Source organism: Pyrus communis, chromosome 9 (assembly GCF_041283825.1).
Source record: "Pyrus communis isolate YQ-2024b chromosome 9, ASM4128382v1, whole genome shotgun sequence".
In the NCBI taxonomy this organism is placed as follows: Eukaryota; Viridiplantae; Streptophyta; class Magnoliopsida; order Rosales; family Rosaceae; genus Pyrus; species Pyrus communis.
Window position 1 is genome coordinate 8,580,895 of NC_142573.1, and position 18,848 is coordinate 8,599,742.

At 36.3% G+C, this 18,848-nt stretch overlaps 2 protein-coding genes across 3 annotated transcripts; both read left to right on the forward strand.

The window, feature by feature from the left end:
• The first annotated feature begins 9,064 nt into the window (after nucleotides 1-9,064).
• LOC137740275 (wall-associated receptor kinase-like 22) lies at nucleotides 9,065-13,336 on the forward strand. 2 transcript variants are annotated; one of them, XM_068480127.2, is made up of 4 exons: nucleotides 9,065-9,641; nucleotides 10,174-11,346; nucleotides 11,455-11,580; nucleotides 11,844-13,336. In XM_068480127.2, exons 2-4 carry the CDS (start codon nucleotides 10,440-10,442, stop codon nucleotides 13,040-13,042), a joined length of 2,232 nt encoding a protein of 743 aa, XP_068336228.2. In that variant the 5' UTR covers nucleotides 9,065-9,641; nucleotides 10,174-10,439; the 3' UTR covers nucleotides 13,043-13,336. The 2 variants fall into 2 exon arrangements, with proteins under 2 accessions (XP_068336228.2, XP_088556133.1); XM_088700007.1 differs by having other exon boundaries at nucleotides 10,491-11,346.
• Nucleotides 13,337-16,832: 3,496 nt separating this feature from the next.
• On the forward strand, nucleotides 16,833-18,633 carry LOC137740495 (wall-associated receptor kinase-like 6). Its single transcript, XM_068480351.2, has 3 exons — nucleotides 16,833-17,847; nucleotides 17,993-18,112; nucleotides 18,445-18,633. Exons 1-3 carry the CDS (start codon nucleotides 16,965-16,967, stop codon nucleotides 18,603-18,605), a joined length of 1,164 nt encoding a protein of 387 aa, XP_068336452.2. The 5' UTR covers nucleotides 16,833-16,964; the 3' UTR covers nucleotides 18,606-18,633.
• Nucleotides 18,634-18,848: the final 215 nt, after the last annotated feature.

Here is an 18,848-nt window from a genome sequence, read left to right on the forward strand (position 1 = left end):
ATGAGGTTTAAGTGAAAACTATTAACGAAACGGAGTTAAAACGAAAAAGTTATGAGCATCGAAATTGAAGGGCATTTTGATCTTTTTCACTTACTATAAATAGTAAGTTTTTCATTTTGGAAACATGGAACTTGTCAGAAATAGAAAGTTCCAAATTTGGAAAAACCCAGACCTCAGCTACAACCCGTTTAAAACCCCCCCCCCCAACCCAATTTACTTCGAAACAAGCTGACGCGGATTCTGGCCATCTCCTCCAGGATTAGTCGACACTACCTATGCAGAATTGAAGCCCTCACTTGACACACCTCAACCCTATGTCCAGTGAACATCAAAATTGAGACGTGTTGGACATCACCCGTATGGATCATGAAGCCATAATATGCATAAAAACATAGCTAAATTATCAACTAATAAAATCTATCGAAAATTCGGTATAACTTCTCCTAAAATAAAGATAAGCCTAAATCAAACCCTTGCAGGTAATACATTTACTTCAACACATCCCCGAAGGGCCACAATTAATAGGTCTCCGACCTAGTTCAGAGCATAGTTGTCTAATACTAGTTTCATGGATAAAGCGGAGTAGGTAACCAACTCGATAAGGATGTGTGAGAGCCTAAAAAGATGCATCGATGTCCAATATGCTCACCAACTGCTACTAATTCCTAAGGGGGTGCAAAACAAGAAAATGTGAGTGGACGAAAAATAAAGTTTTCCAAAACTATTTTATTCTCTAAACATACTAACCCCTTGTTTTGGAAACACATATAATACTATGTTTGATTTTTGAAAGCCTAAGCATGCCATAAAAACTGAAAATTGATATATACATCAAGTTGATAGTTACATATATGCTGAGCTAATACTTACTGTTGGCATATCATACAATATTATCCACTAGTCATAGCTAGGGGAAATTGGATAATATAATCATGTCATTGTCAAGTCTTGAAGCATGACAAGCTGAGAATATAACTATGTAATTATGTCGTGGGCAAGCATATGGAGCCAAGCAATTGCCAGCAATGGGAATCATATGCCAAAGAGCAATCATGCATCGTGCTCTTGGGAGCAGCAATCCTCCTCGCATTTGTGTATTGGTGGTCAGGTCCAATCCTCGTGGCCCATCGGCCAATCAGAAGAAATTGCAGAGCGGGTTCAAATCTTTGCAAGAGGAATTGTCCCACAGCTATTTACGTTTGCCATAAACTGCCCCCAGCAGAGGTTTCTTCAAGCTCAGAACATAGTCAACCCCTTGGCTTACATGTCTATTGGAGTCTTCATCCTTCACATTCGTCTCACTTGGGGTGGTGTTTTTTGTTGTGGATTATTGTCTAACTGGGGCTGCTCTTACGCTGAGCTTGTCTTGGTGGCTTCTTGTCATTATTTATGGGCTTTACATTCTTCTGAGCCCCATGTGCAAGGAGACTTGGACTGGCTTCTCTTGGAAATCTTTCAAAGTGCTCTGCGATGTTGCAATCCAAGGAATGGTTTGCGATTAACAAGTCTACTTCTGTAGATCCTTTTGCTTATCCAAGTGAGAATCTGAAGGTAAAAGAGTTCCGTATTGGTGAAAGAGAAATCTTGCAAGGGCTATAAGAGGTTGGGCTACTCCCTATATTGCCAATTAGTTTTATAGTGGAACCTCAACTTTTTTCATGGTATCAGAGCAGGTTGGCCCAATAGCCACACGTGCTCGACATCACCCAATTATTGTTGGCCACGTGTTTGGCTTGAAAATTTGCTACACGTGAAGGGGCGTATGAGAATGTGAAGATAAAAGAGTTCCGCATTGATGAAAGAAAACCTTGCAAGAGCTTAAAAAAATTGGATCACTCTTTATATTGTCAATTAGTTTTATCATATGGTGGAACCTTAACTTTCTTCAATCCAAAAATTGCGTCTTGGATGCAAGAAGGAGATGGGACGAGTAATTGTTGTTCATCAAAGGAGTACGTAATTTCGGGTTTCAATGCTATTGATGCAACCCTTGTGTTGCCCATTTGTTACTATGGCCGGAGGAACTCAAGATTTTTAAGATGCTATTGATGTAACCCTTGTGTTGGTCTTTTGTATTACTGAATTATAAATGCAATTTCTATTTATTCTTAATGTCATTTTTAGTATTTATCATGACAAGAACATGAGTGGTAATTACTAATTAGCAATGCCTTATCATGTGGGACAAGGCAAATTTGGCCTTAATAGCTTGACTTCAACTGAGACAATTGCCTGATACCCAATGCCAATAACTAGCAACAACATTAATGGTAGACTTGTAGGTTAGCTAGAGATGTTTACCTGCAAACGACTCATATGACTTCCAAGTCTTCGAGTGATCGAGATCGGCATTTTATTGACTTCATCGTCTCCTTGTTTGGTTTTCTTTTTCATTTCTTTTTTGTCACCACTCAATGACTCATCACTCATCCCCATATTTTCTTTTACATATGTTTTGTGAAGAATAATACTTGTGCTTGCTTTTTAGAATGAGCTTATTTCTCTACTTACAAATAGTGAATTTTTACAGTATAAATTTTATAAACGGAACATTTCAATTTTTTAATCCTTATTTTAAAATCATCTCCACACGAAAATCATTTGAATCAGAGGTCGTTTAGATCCAAATGTATTAAACAAATTAACGGTGTAAGTACCAACTAATATATTTATGATAAAATGTTGATTTATTTGTTACATTTAGATGATTAAACAATATGTAATTCGAATGATATTTATAGGAATGATTTTCAAATGAAGATGAAGAAATTGAATGATTTTGATTATGAAATTTCTACGGTTAAGATACTTTATTTGTAAGTGGGAGAATGAACTCATCTCCCAAGGAGTACAAGTTTTATCACACACCTTTTTGGATAATGCTTGTCCCCTCACTTACGATTAACGTATCTTCATTGTACGAACATCATATCGAAACTATTTATTCTCTTTATCGTAATCATATCTGCAAAAATCCTTCAATTCAGAGATCTTTTAGTCATTCATTCATGACAAGCCAATCAACGTTTTTAGTAACAAGTAGCATATTCATAATGAAGTGTTTATTTGTTTTATGTATATAAATGGTTAAAAAATCTCCAAATTGAATAACTTTTAGCCTTTAGGTTTGCAAACGTCTTCCATTGTTCTCTTTGATCCCAAAACCCTAATTAGGATATAGTTATGCAAGTTATTTTTGGAGTGCATGATTTATTTATTAGTTCATGTTGCGAGAACTTGTTACTCAAGTGATCAACACAGTGTTTATCTATGTATTAATGACAAGAGTCTTGAAAGTCTCACACAGTGTTTATCTTAAGAGGTTGTAATGCCGGTTATAAAAAAAAATATTTTGGAAGTGGATAATAATGTGATTAAATTAGTTGTCAAATGATTGTTGGGGTGGGCTTAGCCTCACAATGGGCTAGCAATAATATGATTCAATCAATTGTTTTTTTCTTTTTTTTGAACAAACGATATTATCTACATTAAGAAGGAGAGGGTGGGCTTAGTCTCATAATGGGCTAACAATAATGTGATTCAATCAGTTGTTTATTAAATATTATTTTCTCTATTCTTAATATAAATTCAATAGAGACTTATTTTATTATGTGGATTTAGCTGCTTTAATTGATTTATGAGGGGTTTCTTCTAGCATGATCTAATATTATTCATTTACTTCAAATATTTGACTTTTCTTTTGTCAATTTACGCATATAAATACATTTAAAACGTGTAAATCACGCGTAGCATGCCGTGATTCAAAAAAATACCTTTTGCACGTGTGTGAGCGCGTGCATGAAGGCTAGTGAATCATAAACTAAACACAATAGTTTGGTTGTAGTTGGACGTGCGTGGGTGCTTGGTGAATCAAGAAACTTCATGGATCTGGGATACCTAACAGTCAACACGCATACAATATAAGTTAGGAATGAAGACTGTCGTATCGGTTGGCTATACCAAAAAGATTTTTTGGCATCCGGAAGATTATTCTTCCATAGAAATTTCAAAAGATGAGAAAGTTGAACTAATCAAATTTCAACAAGTTTGAAAAATCAACTATTTATATATATGAGGATCCTGATTGATGTGTTATGTTGATTTGAAGAACGATCTTGAAGTTATGGAGTGAGACATTCATTTAAAATTAACAAAAAAAATGTAATAATTAGAAAAAGGGTTGTCTAAATGGTGGGGTACTCATTGACACATGACCTAAAATAGAGGAAAAGTCATACTGTTTACTTTTTAGGTCTTTAAGGAACAAGAGTGGCAGGCTCCAAGTTGGAATAATGCAATTTTCATCTTAAGAGGTTGTAATGCCAGTTACAAAAAAAAGTCTTTCGCACGCGGATAATAATGTGATTAAATTAGTTGTCAAATGATTGTTTTTTTTTTTTTGAACAAATGATATTATCTACACTAAGGGAGATAGAGGTGGGCTTAGCCTCACAATGGACTAGCAATAATGTGATTCAACCAGTTGTTTATTCATTTATTATTTTTTTGAACAAACGATATTATCTGCACTAAGGGGGAGGGGGTGAGCTTAGCCTCACAATGGGCTAGCAATAATGTGATTCAATCAATTGTTTATTAAATATTATTTTCTCTATTCTTAATATAAATTCAATCGATTTTATTATGTGGATTCAGTTGCTTTAATTGATATATGAGGGGTTTCTTCTAGCATGATCTAAGATTATTCATTTACTTAAAATATTTGACTTTTCTTTTGTCAATTTATGCATATAAATACATTTAAAACGTGTAAGTCACGTGTAGCATGTCATGATTCAAAAAATGTCTTCTGCACACGCGTGAGCGCGTGCATGTCATAAACTAAACACAATAATTTGGTTGTAGTTGGACGTTCGTGGGTGCTTGGTGAATCAAGAAACTTCATGGATCTGGGATACCCAACAATCAACACGCATACAATATAAGTTAGGAATGAAGACTGTCGTATTAGTTGGCTATACCAAAAGATTTTTTGGCATCCAGAGGATTATTCTTCCATAGAAATTACAAAAGATGAGAAAGTTGAACTAATCAAATTTCAACAAGTTTGAAAAAACAACTATTTATATATATGAGAATCATGATTGATGTGTTACGTTGATTTGAAGGGCGGCCTTGAAGTTATGGAGTGAAACATTCATTTAAAATTAACAAAAAAAAAATGTAATAATTAGAAAAAATGGTTGTCTAAATGGTGGGGTACTTATTGACATATGACCTAAAATAGAGGAAAAATCATACAGTTTACTTTTTAAGTCTTTAAGGAACAAGAGTGGCAGGTTCCAAGTTGGAATAATGCAATTTTCATCTTAAGAGGTTGTAATGTCAGTTATAAAAAAGGTTTTTCGCAAGTGAATAATAATGTGATTAAATTAGTTCTCAAATGATTATTTTTTTTTTCTTTGAGCAAATGATATTATCTATATTAAGGGGAAGGGATGTGGGCTTAGCCTCACAATGAGCTAGCAATAATGTGATTCAATCAGTTGTTTATTTGTTTTTTTTTTTTTTGAACAAACAATATTATCTACACTAAGGGGGGAGGAGGTGAGCTTAGCCTCATAATGGGCTAGCAATAAAATGATTCAATCAGTTGTTTATTTAATACTATTTTATCTATTCTTAATATAAATTCAATAGAGACTAATTTTATTATGTGGATTCAACTGTTTTAATTGATTTATGAGGGGTGTCTTCTAGCATGATCTTTGATTTATTCATTTACTTCAAATATTTGACTTTTCTTCTGTCAATTTAGCATATAAATACATTTAAAACGTGTAAGTCACGCGTAGCATGCCATGATTCAAAAAATGCCTTATGCACGCGCACGAGCGCGTGCATGAAGGCTAGTGTATGGAAATTAAACGTATAATGTAACTTTTTTTTTTCTTCCAAACTTTATAAATGGCTTAATGTTTGTAAAATATTAGAGGCAAAGTAGGGACGTTTGTATCATATCTCAAAATTAAAGTTTTGTTGGTATAATCTACATTTTGTTTGTGCAACCAAAAATAAGTACTGAAAATGGACAGAAAACAATTTGTAAGACTCGAATGCATGTTGAGCATGACTAGAATATTTATGGTGATAATCGATTGATGACTGATCGAATGAAAATACTTACGCCGATAGAAGTTAGCGTGATAAACACAGAATTAAACCTACTAGCTAGCTCGACCGTTTCAATCATACGGATGTACAATAATCGACTTGACTCCATGGATAAGTGCTCTGCCTTGTTGCAATCCAAGGAATGGTTTTGCGATCAACAAGTCTGCTCCTGCATATTCTTTTGTTTATCCAATGGTGGCATCTTGGACGTAAGAAGAAGGGACGAGTAATTGTTGTCCATCAAAGGAGTACGTAATTTCGGGTTTCGATGGGGCTTTAGCCCTTTGTTACCGTGGCCGGAGAAACTCTAGATTTTTGGATGCTATTGATGTAACCCTTGTGTTGGTTTTGTATTATTGAATTATGAATGCAATTTCTATATTTTCTTGATGTCACTTTCAGTATTTATATTGACAAGAACATGAGTGATAATTACTAATTGGCGATGCCTTATCATGTGGGACAAGGCAATTTTGGCCTTAATAGCTTGACTTCAACGGAGAACAATTGGCTGCTATGCAACGCCAACAAGTAACAACTAGAGATGTTTACTTGTCGGCTAACTAATGGTAAATTCTTGTAGACTAGCTAATGGCAGACTCTTGTAGGCTAGCTAGAGATGTTTACTTGCAAACGACTCGTATGACTTCCAAGTTTTCAAGTGATCGAGATCGGCATTTTATTGGCTTCATCGTCACCTTATTTGGTTTTCTTTTTCATTTCTTTTTTGTCACCACTCAATGACTCATCACCCATCCCATCCCCTTATTTTTCTGGGTTTGTTTTGTGAAGAATAATACTTGTGTTCACTTTTTTGGGATGAGATTATTTTCCCACTTACAAATAGATAAATATTATAATTGGAATCTTTCAATTTCTTAATCTTCGTTTACAAAATATCTCCACAAAAAATCTTCAAATGAAGATTAAGAAATTGAATGATTCTAATTAAAAAATTCTCCAGTGAAAGATACTTTATTTGTAAGTGGGAGAATGAGCTATCTCTCAAGTGGGGGACGTAAGTGTTGGCATAAAGTTGTTTGTGATGGAAATATTGGCGATTGGGATGCTACTTCTTCTACAACAAATCACATAAAATTAATTTTAATATATCACAATTTTATTACCACAATTTATTAAATATAATGAACCAAATATGATAAAATACTTATCTCTTGTAGGTAGAGAACTCTCTTCATTGATCACTGATTATAACAAGATTTGAGGTTGAGGTGTGTAAATTCACTGTCCTTAAGAGTTGATTTTGCCCATCTAAGACAATGTCTTGGTGTAACAGGTTATAGCGCCCTACCCTCCATCATACAACAACCTATAATCCTCGGAAGTATACACACGCAATACTTAGATCGAGTAAACAACTCGATTCTTTCCTTTGGTATGTAAAACTTTTGAAGGATATATCACTTTGAAGAGTGATGATTCAATAATGGATAAAAGGATGGCTACAGCGGTGTTTTTTTTGGTTTGGGAAAGGAATAGATGAGAATATATTTATATGAAAACAAAATGGGCTAAAGCGTTAGACTATATAATTACCCAGTTAATGGGTTAATCAAGATGGTACTTTTCAATGTATAACTCCCTCATTTAACTCTCAATTATAATATGAATGAAATGATGTGGCTAGCTAGAAATAAGACTATAAGTGATGAAACGACCATGCAATAATATCAAATAAAAAACAATAATATGGCATAGTGAATGGGAGGAAAATAAACGGTTGCAATGAATTTGTATTTTGAAATACTCAACAAAATTCCAACATTTTGGATAATATTTGTGTTCGCCTCATGGGGGAACTACAGCGTTTATCTTCTGGTGAAGTCAACTTGGATAATTAAAAATGTTCAAATTAGTTTACGAGTTAGAATGTATTATACATATAGAGTTTATAAAGGAATTGTTTGTTTGTCAAATGGAAGAATTTAAAAAGTCTAAAATAGTTTGTGGAGGCTAATTTAATTTAGAAGCCAATGGAAACGAAATTTCATTTTCAGTTCTCAGTTTTTAATTCCATTTCGTTTGATAAAAGAAAACTGAATTTTTTTTTTTTATACCAGCGGCATTGGGGAGGGGAATTCGAAGTTAAAGACCTTGGATGCAAATATAAGCTAATACCAAAGAAGAACGGACATGTGCCCACTCTTTTACACACGGGGCTTGTCAACCATAATCTTGAGTATTTTTCCCTTTGGTTTTAATAGAAAAAGAAAAATTTTGTCTATTAATAAAATAAAAATATTAGTTTTAAAGGCTTGTCATTCAAGCGATTGTGAATATTTTTTTAGTGTTTTTCTTATATTTGAGAGTTTCCAACCTTAAATCTAGCTTGCTCAATTCCCCCACCCCAATATCATTTGTGTAACCCTGCATCAAAAGTAGTTAAAAGTATAACCCTGCATCAAAAGTACTATGTAAGTTCAATTCCCCCACCCCAATATCATTTGTGTACAAGAAAAAGGAAGCAGAAGGTCGTCTTCTTGCAAAGCTCGTGGCGTAGCCTCCAGTTGCACCACCAGAAACGTTGGTACACCCGAGGAAGCCTGATGCGAGTCTTGCCTCGAAGGTGTAGCTTCGCAAAGCCAACCAAATTTGTGAAGGCTAGAAAGAACATCAAGTTTGGCTCCTCATTTCAACAGATTTTTCATATTTTGTATCTTAAGAGTGAGATCATATAATTTGACAACCTCATGCAACATCTTTAAAATATTTTAATTTCATACGTTTAGTTATAATTTTTTTTTCAGTTTCATATATCTGTTAAAAAATCTGTTAAGTTAACGGTTAAATGATGATGATACAAATGTAGAATTCACATTTGTATTGATATGACTGTCAATTTTGCACCATGTGAATAAAAAATGATTATTTAATAAAAAATCAATCTATATTATAATTAAAAACTAAAAAAAATTGAATAGGGGATCTGGACAAAGCTTAGCCCGATAACCCCATCTCTTCCTCCTACCAATGATGTAGCCGTCGATCACCCTTTTCCTCCTCTCCCTCTACCTCACCTCCCGCCACCACTTCCGGGCCTAGAAGGCCCAGCCCAAGCCCGCCGCCGCCGTCCAGCTGGTTCCGCCGAACCACATCCACCACTGCGAGGTTCGATTTCTCACTCGACGGTTTTCGAGTGGAGCGGCTGCAGCAATTTCGCCCATTGGACCCCTGTGCGATTCTGAAGCCGACGATGTGAATCTTGGTGAGATGGCTGCATCGTCGTCGTTAAATCTGACGAAGAAGAATGATATTTGCATCTGGGTTTTGGGAAGCAGATGATATTTGCATCTGGGTTTTGCTGACGAGTTTTCAAGGTGGGGTGAGAGTGAGAAATTGGGTGTGTGGGATTTGTTAAGAAATGGAAATTTCATGGTGCTAAATGCTAGAGGGATTGTGGGGTTTGGACCTGGGAGGGATTTGAAGGTGTTTCCATGGAAGATGGAGATGCAGAGAGAGGCGTAGCTGGAGAAAGAAAAAGGAAGGTTACGTTTTTAATTTTTAATTTTTTTTAATATTTAATTATTTTGGTTCGCCACATCACCAAAATATGTTAGTTTTATATTTACTGAGTCGTTACTGTTTAATTAACGATGTATGAAATTGTAATAAAATGATAAATTCTAAATAAAATTGAAATGTTTTAAAAATATTGTATGAAGTTGCAATAGCTTCAAATTTGAGAAGATAAAATGTAACTTTTATTTTTCTTTGTTCTAGTTTTTTAGAAGCTGGAAATTAATCACATTTTAAAACAAATATTTGATTGATCCCTCCAACCCTTCTCACATACTTTCATGATTTTTCTTCAGTTTGACTGATATTTTTATAATTTGAATTTTGACTATATTTATTAGCAAATTTTCAGCATTTCGCTAGAAAGTCACCAAAATTTTAGGACTACTAGAAAATATGGTGCAGAAGCAGAAAATACAACAATGAAAATTGAAAAATTATTTGAGAAAAATCAACGTCACTCATATTCTAATGCCGCCCTAATCTTCTCTTCTGTTATAGTGAACTCGTCAAAGTCAACAAAGAAAGAACTGGTCTGGAATTTTAGAATGCTGGAGAATTTTATTTACTGCTTTAAATGTTCCATCTATCGTGGAAGGTGCAGAGAAATCAGCAGGAAAGTGCTGAGGACTAACTATATATCTATGCACTTTTACTTGTATTTTGAAGAAGGTTGAGAGTTGAGGATCATTTTCTGTGCTACCTTACTCAGAGCTTACAACTAGAAACCGCCGGTATAGGTAAACAGAATACGAAAAATAACCAGAATGGTTGTCAAGTTGCTAACTCATATTATTCTGTTTACGCTGTTGCTGCAGTTACTAGCAGTATCATCATCACAGAAACCGCCCATAGCAAAGCCTAACTGTCAGTCTCATTGTGGAGACATTGAAATCCCGTATCCCTTTGGAATTGGGGCAGGTTGTTTCATTGACGACTGGTTCCAAATAATCTGTGACAACTCTACTGGCAATCCCACTCCTTTCTTGAACCGTACTAATCTGGAGGTCCTCAACATTTCTGCTGAAGGAGGTACGCTAAGGGTCACAAACCCGATCACTTTCTCAAATTGCAGCAACAAGCCAACCAACCGCCAGACGGCCAACTTGGAGGGCAGCCCTTTTGCGTATTCCACTGAGAACGTGTTCACTGCAGTTGGTTGTGGTTTTATGGCCACGATCACCTCAAACTCAAATGGCTACTCCATTTCAAGTGGATGCAAGTCCGAGTGTGACTATTCCATAAATAAGAGTAACGGTACCAGGCATAGTGTATGCAACGGTGTGGACTGCTGCCAGACAGCCATCCCTTCATTTCTCTCTGCTTTCAATACGAGTTTCCAGCGTGATGACGATAAAACACGAAGTTCATGCAATTACGCATTCTTGGTAGACCGCGAATGGTTTCAGGGGTATGCCAACAATTTAACAAACATTTCTGCCATCAGCGAAAGGGGCAATATTGCTGTGGTGCTTGAATGGAAAATGTTTCATTCCACAACTGAAGTGTTTGGAACCTTTTTGGAAGTAAATGCAACGATGACAAGCGAGGACCCAATCCGGCCTCAGTGTGATAGCTACAATGACAACTCTTCCGCATATGGATCCTCAAGGCTTGAATGTACCTGCGGAGGGGGCTGTGAAGGAAATCCCTATCTTCCCGACGGATGTCAAGGTAAACTCGAATACCATTTTCAATTTTAAAGTTCTTTTCTTTGTGTTTGGAATGAGTTAGTAGGTGATTGATGATCAATTTAATTTTTTTCAATACACATTAATCCAGACATCAATGAATGTGAGGTTGGCAACAATGAATGTTCCGAGTCCAATGTATGTGTGAATATTCCTCACGGGTACTCATGCATGAATCCTCCGAAGAGCAAATCTCCGGTCAAAGCCATCATTATAGGTATGTCCCTGCACAATACAGTATAATTTTCTGATTTAATAATGCATAATCTAGAATTAACAAAATGATTTGGAATTTTGAAGAGCAAAATAAGCAACCATATATATAACAAATCTCAGCAAATGAAAAAAGCGAAATAATCTTTGCTTATGTGTGTGTGTGTGTGTGTGTGTGTGTGTGTGTGTCTGTGTGTGTCTGTGTCTGTCGCTGTGTGTGTGTGTGTGTGTGTACACTATCCTTTCTTATCTTCTTTAATTATTCAGGTATCGGCAGTGGTCTTGGATTCTTGTTACTGCTCCTTGGTGCCTGGTGGTTGCATAAACTCATAAAGAAAACAAAAGCCATTAAACGCAAGAAGAAGTTCTTTGAACAAAATGGTGGTATACTATTGGAGCAACAACTGGCGGCTGGTGAAGTAAATGTTGAGAAAATTAAGTTGTTCAATTCACAGGAGTTAGAGATAGCCACAGACCATTTTAACATCGATAGAATTCTTGGCCAGGGAGGCCAAGGTACTGTTTACAAAGGAATGTTGACGGATGGAAGAATCGTTGCTGTAAAGAAGTCTAAATTAGTTGATGGAGGCGAAGTTGCGCAGTTCATTAACGAAATTGTCATTCTTTCGCAAATTAACCACAGGAATGTGGTTAAACTGTTGGGTTGCTGTTTAGAGACAGAAGTACCTCTCTTGGTTTATGAATTCATACCGAAAGGGACTATCTACCAATATCTCCACGAAGAAAATGAGGAGTTTTTATTTACGTGGGAAATGCGCTTAAGGATTGCTGCTGAAGTTGCAGGAGCTCTTTCATACTTACATTCAGCAGCAGGTTTTCCAATTTACCACAGGGACATCAAGTCTACAAACATACTCTTAGATGATAAATACAGAGCAAAAGTTGCAGATTTCGGGACTTCAAGATCGGTTTCCATTGACCAAACCCACCTCACCACAATAGTACATGGCACCTTCGGGTACTTGGACCCAGAGTACTTCCAATCAAGTCAGTTTACGGATAAGAGTGATGTGTATAGCTTTGGAGTTGTCCTTCTTGAGCTATTGACTGGAGAAAAATCCGTTTCTCTAACAAGGTCACCAGAAATCAGAGGCCTAGTTACATATTTTAATTTTACAATGGAAGAGAATCGTCTGTTTGATATTATTGATGCTCGAGTTAAGGAGGAGGGTGTAACGGAAGACATATTGTCAGTTGCTAACCTCGCAAACAGATGCTTGGATATGAGTGGAAAGAGACGGCCTACGATGAAAGAAGTGGCAATGGAGTTGGAGAGGATTCAAAAATCAGTCAAGTCTTCTTCTAATAATCTGCAACAAAATTACGATGAGGTCGAATATGTTAGAAATGAAGTAACTGGTCCTTGGGATGTTACATCGACAGGGTCGTGTTTGGCTGGAGGTACTACTCCGTCAAAAGATTCACTACCACTACTATCTTACTGATCACGACCAGCAATTGGTGGAAACTGGAGATTTCCCTGATCTTGTTTTCGAAGCAAGTTTTTTTTTTTTTTCTGGTTTTAATCAACTTGTTTAGTGGTGTCTGTATGCTCCGATTGTTCTTGATGTTTTATGTGCTAATAATTTTGATGTGTCCGACAGTTTTAGGTTTTCTGCACAAACTGTTATTAGCAGTCTGAAAAGGTCATCTTGCATCTTTCGCGTATTTTCTGGTGTTTTTTTCCAGACTCTTCCTGTTTAAATAATCTAAATCCTAGCATGCTATTGTGTTGTCCACTTCTATGGTTTAGTTTTCTGTTTAAATTTCCACCACCAGTAATCAAAAGAAGGGTGACATTTGGCAGCCTATTTCCCTTGGCTGTCAAATGTCAAGGGGCAGTTGGCTGAGAACTTTCACAGTCAAGCTTCAAAATTGGTCTGCTCCGAAATGTTTGAATCAATCCTAGAAAATAAAGGAAAATTACACAACTTAAAAACTTTTAAAAAATAATAGGAAGATCAAAGTTTGGAAATTAAGGGAAAGAGAAGAAAAGTCTGGTAAAACTTCCTTAACACAAATTATCTTATTGCCATAGTTGCTTTTGTGGGGTTTGGTTTTTTTGTCCCCCCACCCCCCGGTCTTTGTACTACCTTTTTCTTCTTCATTAGTTTAATAGGCGTAAGAGGCCCCCTTTATTTAAAAAAAAAGGTTAAATTGAATTAATGGTTCCTGTGGCGAGAAGGTAATCTGAAGATAGCTCCCGTGGTAAAAAAATTCGGATTTAAACCCTCGTGGTGAAATCCGTTAGGATTTAAGCCTAAAATTAACATCTTCCTCATCTATCTGTTAACCCATTCAACCTTCGTAAACAAAAGAGAAAAAAAACTCATTCAGCCAAGGCTATGAATTCGTTGCCCCTGGCTCCATCTACTGCAGCCCCTAACTCTACGCCAAGCTCCACCTCGAAATGGATGCTAAAAACTCCTCCGCCGATGTGGTGCGTCTCATCTCTTCCTTCCTTGCTTCCTGATTTACACTTTGAGATCTTATTCAAAATACATGAATTCGAATTTCAATGAATCTGCCCTTTTGTTTGCTTTGTTTACTGTTCAACATAATTCAATGAGGAAATTCAAATCATTGATCACATTGGATATAGGATTTCTGGGCCTTCCAAATTGCTTAGTGATAAGTACTTAATCGGCCACACTGTTCATTATATTTAACCCAGGGATTTGAAATCTTGTGTAAATGGACTGGATTTGAATAGTCAATCGTTTAAGTTGCCATAGATAATCACGCTAGTGGCTGTAATCCTCCGGCGAACTATTTGTATCGTTATAAGTTGGACATTCTCATTTTGTATCATTGTGCTGAGCGAATTCATAGCTTTGGATGAATGAGTTTTCTTCTCTTTTGGTTATGAAGGTTGAATGGGTTAACAGACAGATGAGGAATATGTTAATTTTAGGCTTAAATCCTAACAGAGTTCACCACAAGGGTTTAAATCCAAATTTTTTCATCATAGGGGCTATCTTCCGATTATCCTCTCATCACAAGGACTATTAATCCAATTTAGCCTTAAAAAAATAAAAATGTAACTGGATAATAAATGATACATTGCAGGAAGCATGGCAAAACCGTAACCAAATCTTCAATATTTCTTCTATGAGGATAATTCTGCACAAAACTCTCATATGGGCCAAAAGAAGTATTTTCATATAAAGTTATCCCGATATATGAAATTTTTTTGTTATCACAACATGAAACTCGACCACGGTCCACGGACACTCGGATGAGATGGTAATCCTAACATGTTTGATAATTCAAAGCCTTGAGTGTTTGATATGGAATATATAAGTTATATAATGACTCTGGGGCAAAGTTATATAATGCTTAGGAATTATTCAAGACAGTGGCTAGCCGCCTAGCATCTAAGCGGGGCCTAGGCGGCGCAAGGCAAGAGTTTTTAGAACAATGCTCTTGGGAGATTCAGAGAACATGTGAGTAGTGTGAAATCCCATCCCCGGATTTCACTGTTTAAAATTATGTATTTTGTATTCTTATTCGTAGTTTTGATGCGTTTGTATTTGTGGCGTACAAATTTTTCGATAAGTAAAATGATGAAAACGCCCTTAATGAACTAAACGGAATTTTCACGGACGTATTTGATTCTTTCATGATTTTCTAGATTTCTTTACATATTTGGATAGTACTTGTCGATACAAACGCGTGAGCACAAACGGATTGTAATTTGAAGTTATAACGAAAGAGTTATTAATGAATGAAATTGAGGGCAAAATGGTCAGTTGACCATAAATCTGGAAGGCTTCAGATTTTGTTGGAGCAGTGCGATGGAGCCACGTGTGTGGTTGTGATGGAAATAAGAGAAGAGAAATGATGTGTGGAACTGCCCAATCAAGAACCAAAGAAAGGAGAAGATGGAGGAACACTGAATCCTTAACCCATTTTCGACCAAAAAGACCTGGCGCCCAACCCGGACAACTTATGTGATTTCCGACTCAGATTTCGGCGTTTTCCCAGCGAATTGATCATCGCCACCACCTGCACTTGACTCCATGACCCTTCCTTTACCAATTCCACCGCAAACCCGATGAGATTTGGCCACCTTTCGTGGTACACAGAACCCTTCGCCGGCGATCCATTGTTTCTGAAATGTTCTCCATCAACCACTACCTCCCTCAGGTGTCTCTTGAGCCCAGAAACAAACCCCAAACAAGTTTGGGGGTGACAGAGCTTCAAATTCGACGGATCGAGGTTCACCCATTTTTCTGGGTTTCCGACAATTCGAGGGATTTTCTGGCTACTTCCCAGCCGAACTGGACTTCGGCCCAGGTATGAAAAATGTTTCTCATTTGAGTTGTACATTTTTGCCAAATTTGGCGAATTTTGGAGTTGGTCAAAATTTGTGGTTTCTGTTCACTAGAAACCGCCACCCGCAGCAACACATGTGGTGGCGCGTGGTCAGTGGGTCGACACTACCTTTTTAAGTTAAATTCAATGTCCTGATTCCAAAGGAAAAAAGTTGTGGTTAAATAACAACAATGTCAAGTGCTCAAGGATACAAATTTACCTCAGTAGATGCAATTCTGGTTATCGGCGCAAGCCTTTCCACATTGTGAAGGCAAAAGTTAGAAATCGTACCGGTTCTTTATCTATGCACAATCACAATTTTTGTACTCAAAATATAGTTGATGTATGTGTTCCTGCAGTTGTAATCGTTTAGACTATTAATTACCTTATACCTCTCAGTTATGTGAAAGAAAAAATCACCTAGCTTGAAACCACTCTTCAAGTCCTGATGAATTTTCTTCTCGATTATGTGAGACCCAAATGGGTGACACATCATCAAGCTAACAGTTTTTTAACAGAAGTTGAGGGCAAGGACCAATGATACACATTTTGTTAAATTTAGGAATGCAAATTAACAAAATTTTAGTTCAAGAACGAATTCTAAACTCAAGTGCAAGTTCAAGGACAAATTCTATATTTTGCTCGTTGATATTTTGTAGCTGCCTTATAAAATCACCATGTGGATAACATAATTCAGCTTTTCTTTACCAAGTCACCTAAATATTTTCAACTGGTCAGAGTACGGCTGCTAGCTTTTGGTTTATTTATTTATTTTGAAGAGTATGGTGTTCGGTGGGGGGAAGGTATGGCTACTAGAAACATGAATGATAAATGAACTTTGACTTAGCCTCCAAGGACTCAGGAAAGTTTCAAGAATATATGAATATATGAATTAGTGTGCTTCTGAAGACAATTCATCCTTGATTACTAGTATAGATTAATGCAAAAAACCAGACAGCAGGAAGGGAGGAAAGAACTTTCTCTGAACACAATATATAAAGAGAAATATCTATTTATGTACCTAGAACAATTAGAAGAAGAAGCAGAATAATGGATTTTTTACAGTTTCGACTTCATATTACTCTATTATTTTTGTTTACGAGTAGTGCAGTGCTAGCAGTACCATTATTAGCAAAGCCTAATTGCCAATCACGTTGCGGAGACGTTGAAATCCCGTACCCTTTCGGAATTGGAGCAGGCTGTTACATTGACGACTGGTTTCAAATAACATGTGTCAACTCAACCAAACCTTTCTTGAACAAGATCGATCTAGAGGTGCTAGAAATTTCTGTTAAGGGTACGCTAAAGGTTGTAAACCCAATTACGTTCTCTTCCAACTGCAGTACTAATAAGCCTATTCGCCAAGCGGCCAACTTGGAGGGAAGCCCTTTTGTGTTCTCCCAGAAGAACATATTCACTGCAATGGGTTGCGGCGTTATGGCCATGATCACTTCAAACTCAAATGGCTCTACCGTTTCAGCCGGCTGCAAGTCCGAATGTGACAATATTTCAACAAATGTGAAAAAGAATGGAGTTTACTTCTGCCAGACCCCCATCCCTTGGTTTCTCTCTGCCTTCACTACTACTTTCCAGGTTTATGATGATTATACAAAAAGTACTAATTCATGCAGTTATGCATTTTTGGTAGACCATGACTGGTTTCAGTGGTTTCCCAACAATTCAACAAAAAATATTTCTACCATCAGTGCCATGGACAATGTCCCTGTCATGCTAGACTGGAACTTATATCATTCGACGGTCGATGTATTTGGAGTCATGGTAAAAGTAAATCCGAGATCTTTGGGTTCCGAATCATCCTTCTATTGCCAAAGTCATAATGACAGCTCTTCAATACATGAATCCTCATTCAGGCTGGAATGTTTCTGCAATTGGGGCTATGAGGGAAATCCCTATCTCCCACAAGGATGTCAAGGTAAACAATTCTAATTTATAATTTTATAAATCAACAAACACCATCCTTCTTTGTCTGTCTACCTTCTCTACTTTCCATTTTGATTTTAATGAGCAGGAAATTTACAACATTATTAACTTTTCTTTTTCATTACAAAATATTGCAGACATAAATGAATGTGAGGCTGGGAACCATTGTACTGGAGGCTTCATATGTAAGAACCATGTTGGGTATTATGAATGCTACCCACCACATAGAAATTCTTGGCTTAAAGTGGTCTTTATAGGTATGCCCTTGTCTCCCCACACTACGATATGTAAAATATAATCTGCTTTCTTCTATGGTAACTTTTCTTCTTATTTACAAAACACAAGGATTGTTTGTGCATGAAGTTAGTTCTTTATAGATCGATATTGTAATGATACCATAGAAAATATGTCGATAACATGGTTTTATAATTTGTTGTCAACAACGATATCGATGGCATTATCGACAACCAGTTTCCAGATTAATATGAATTGCAAATATTGCAAATAGCTATCCCTTTACCTTTATAAAAAGAAATAAAAATCTTCTTGACCTGGTTGATATTCTTATGTTACTCAGCTATATTTTCAGGTATCGGCATCGGTCTTGGGCTATTGTTTTTACTCGTTGGTGCTTGGTGGTTGTATAAAGTCGTTAGAATTAAACTCAAGGAGAAGTTTTCGCAACAAGATGGCAGTTTATTGATGGAACTACAGCGTTTATCTTCTGGTGAAGTCAACTTGGATAATTAAAAATGTTCAAATTAGTTTATGAGTTAGAATGTATTATACATATAGAGTTTATAAAGGAATTGTTTGTTTGTCAAATGGAAGAATTTAAAAAGTCTAAAATAGTTTGTGGAGGCTAATTTAAGTTAGAAGCCAATGGAAACGAAATTTCATTTTCAGTCCTCAATTTTTAATTCCATTTCGTTTGATAAAAGAAAATTGAATTTTTTTTATACCAACGGCATTGGAGAGGGGAATTCGAAATTA

Coding starts and splice junctions, on each gene's coding strand:
- LOC137740275 (XM_068480127.2), top strand. CDS start 10,440: ATGGTTGTCAAGTTGCTAACTCATATTATTCTGTTTACGCTGTTGCTG. Junction 11,347..11,454: donor TCTTCCCGACGGATGTCAAG/GTAAACTCGAAT, acceptor ACATTAATCCAG/ACATCAATGAATGTGAGGTT. Junction 11,581..11,843: donor GGTCAAAGCCATCATTATAG/GTATGTCCCTGC, acceptor TTAATTATTCAG/GTATCGGCAGTGGTCTTGGA.
- LOC137740495 (XM_068480351.2), top strand. CDS start 16,965: ATGGATTTTTTACAGTTTCGACTTCATATTACTCTATTATTTTTGTTT. Junction 17,848..17,992: donor TCTCCCACAAGGATGTCAAG/GTAAACAATTCT, acceptor AAAATATTGCAG/ACATAAATGAATGTGAGGCT. Junction 18,113..18,444: donor GCTTAAAGTGGTCTTTATAG/GTATGCCCTTGT, acceptor CTATATTTTCAG/GTATCGGCATCGGTCTTGGG.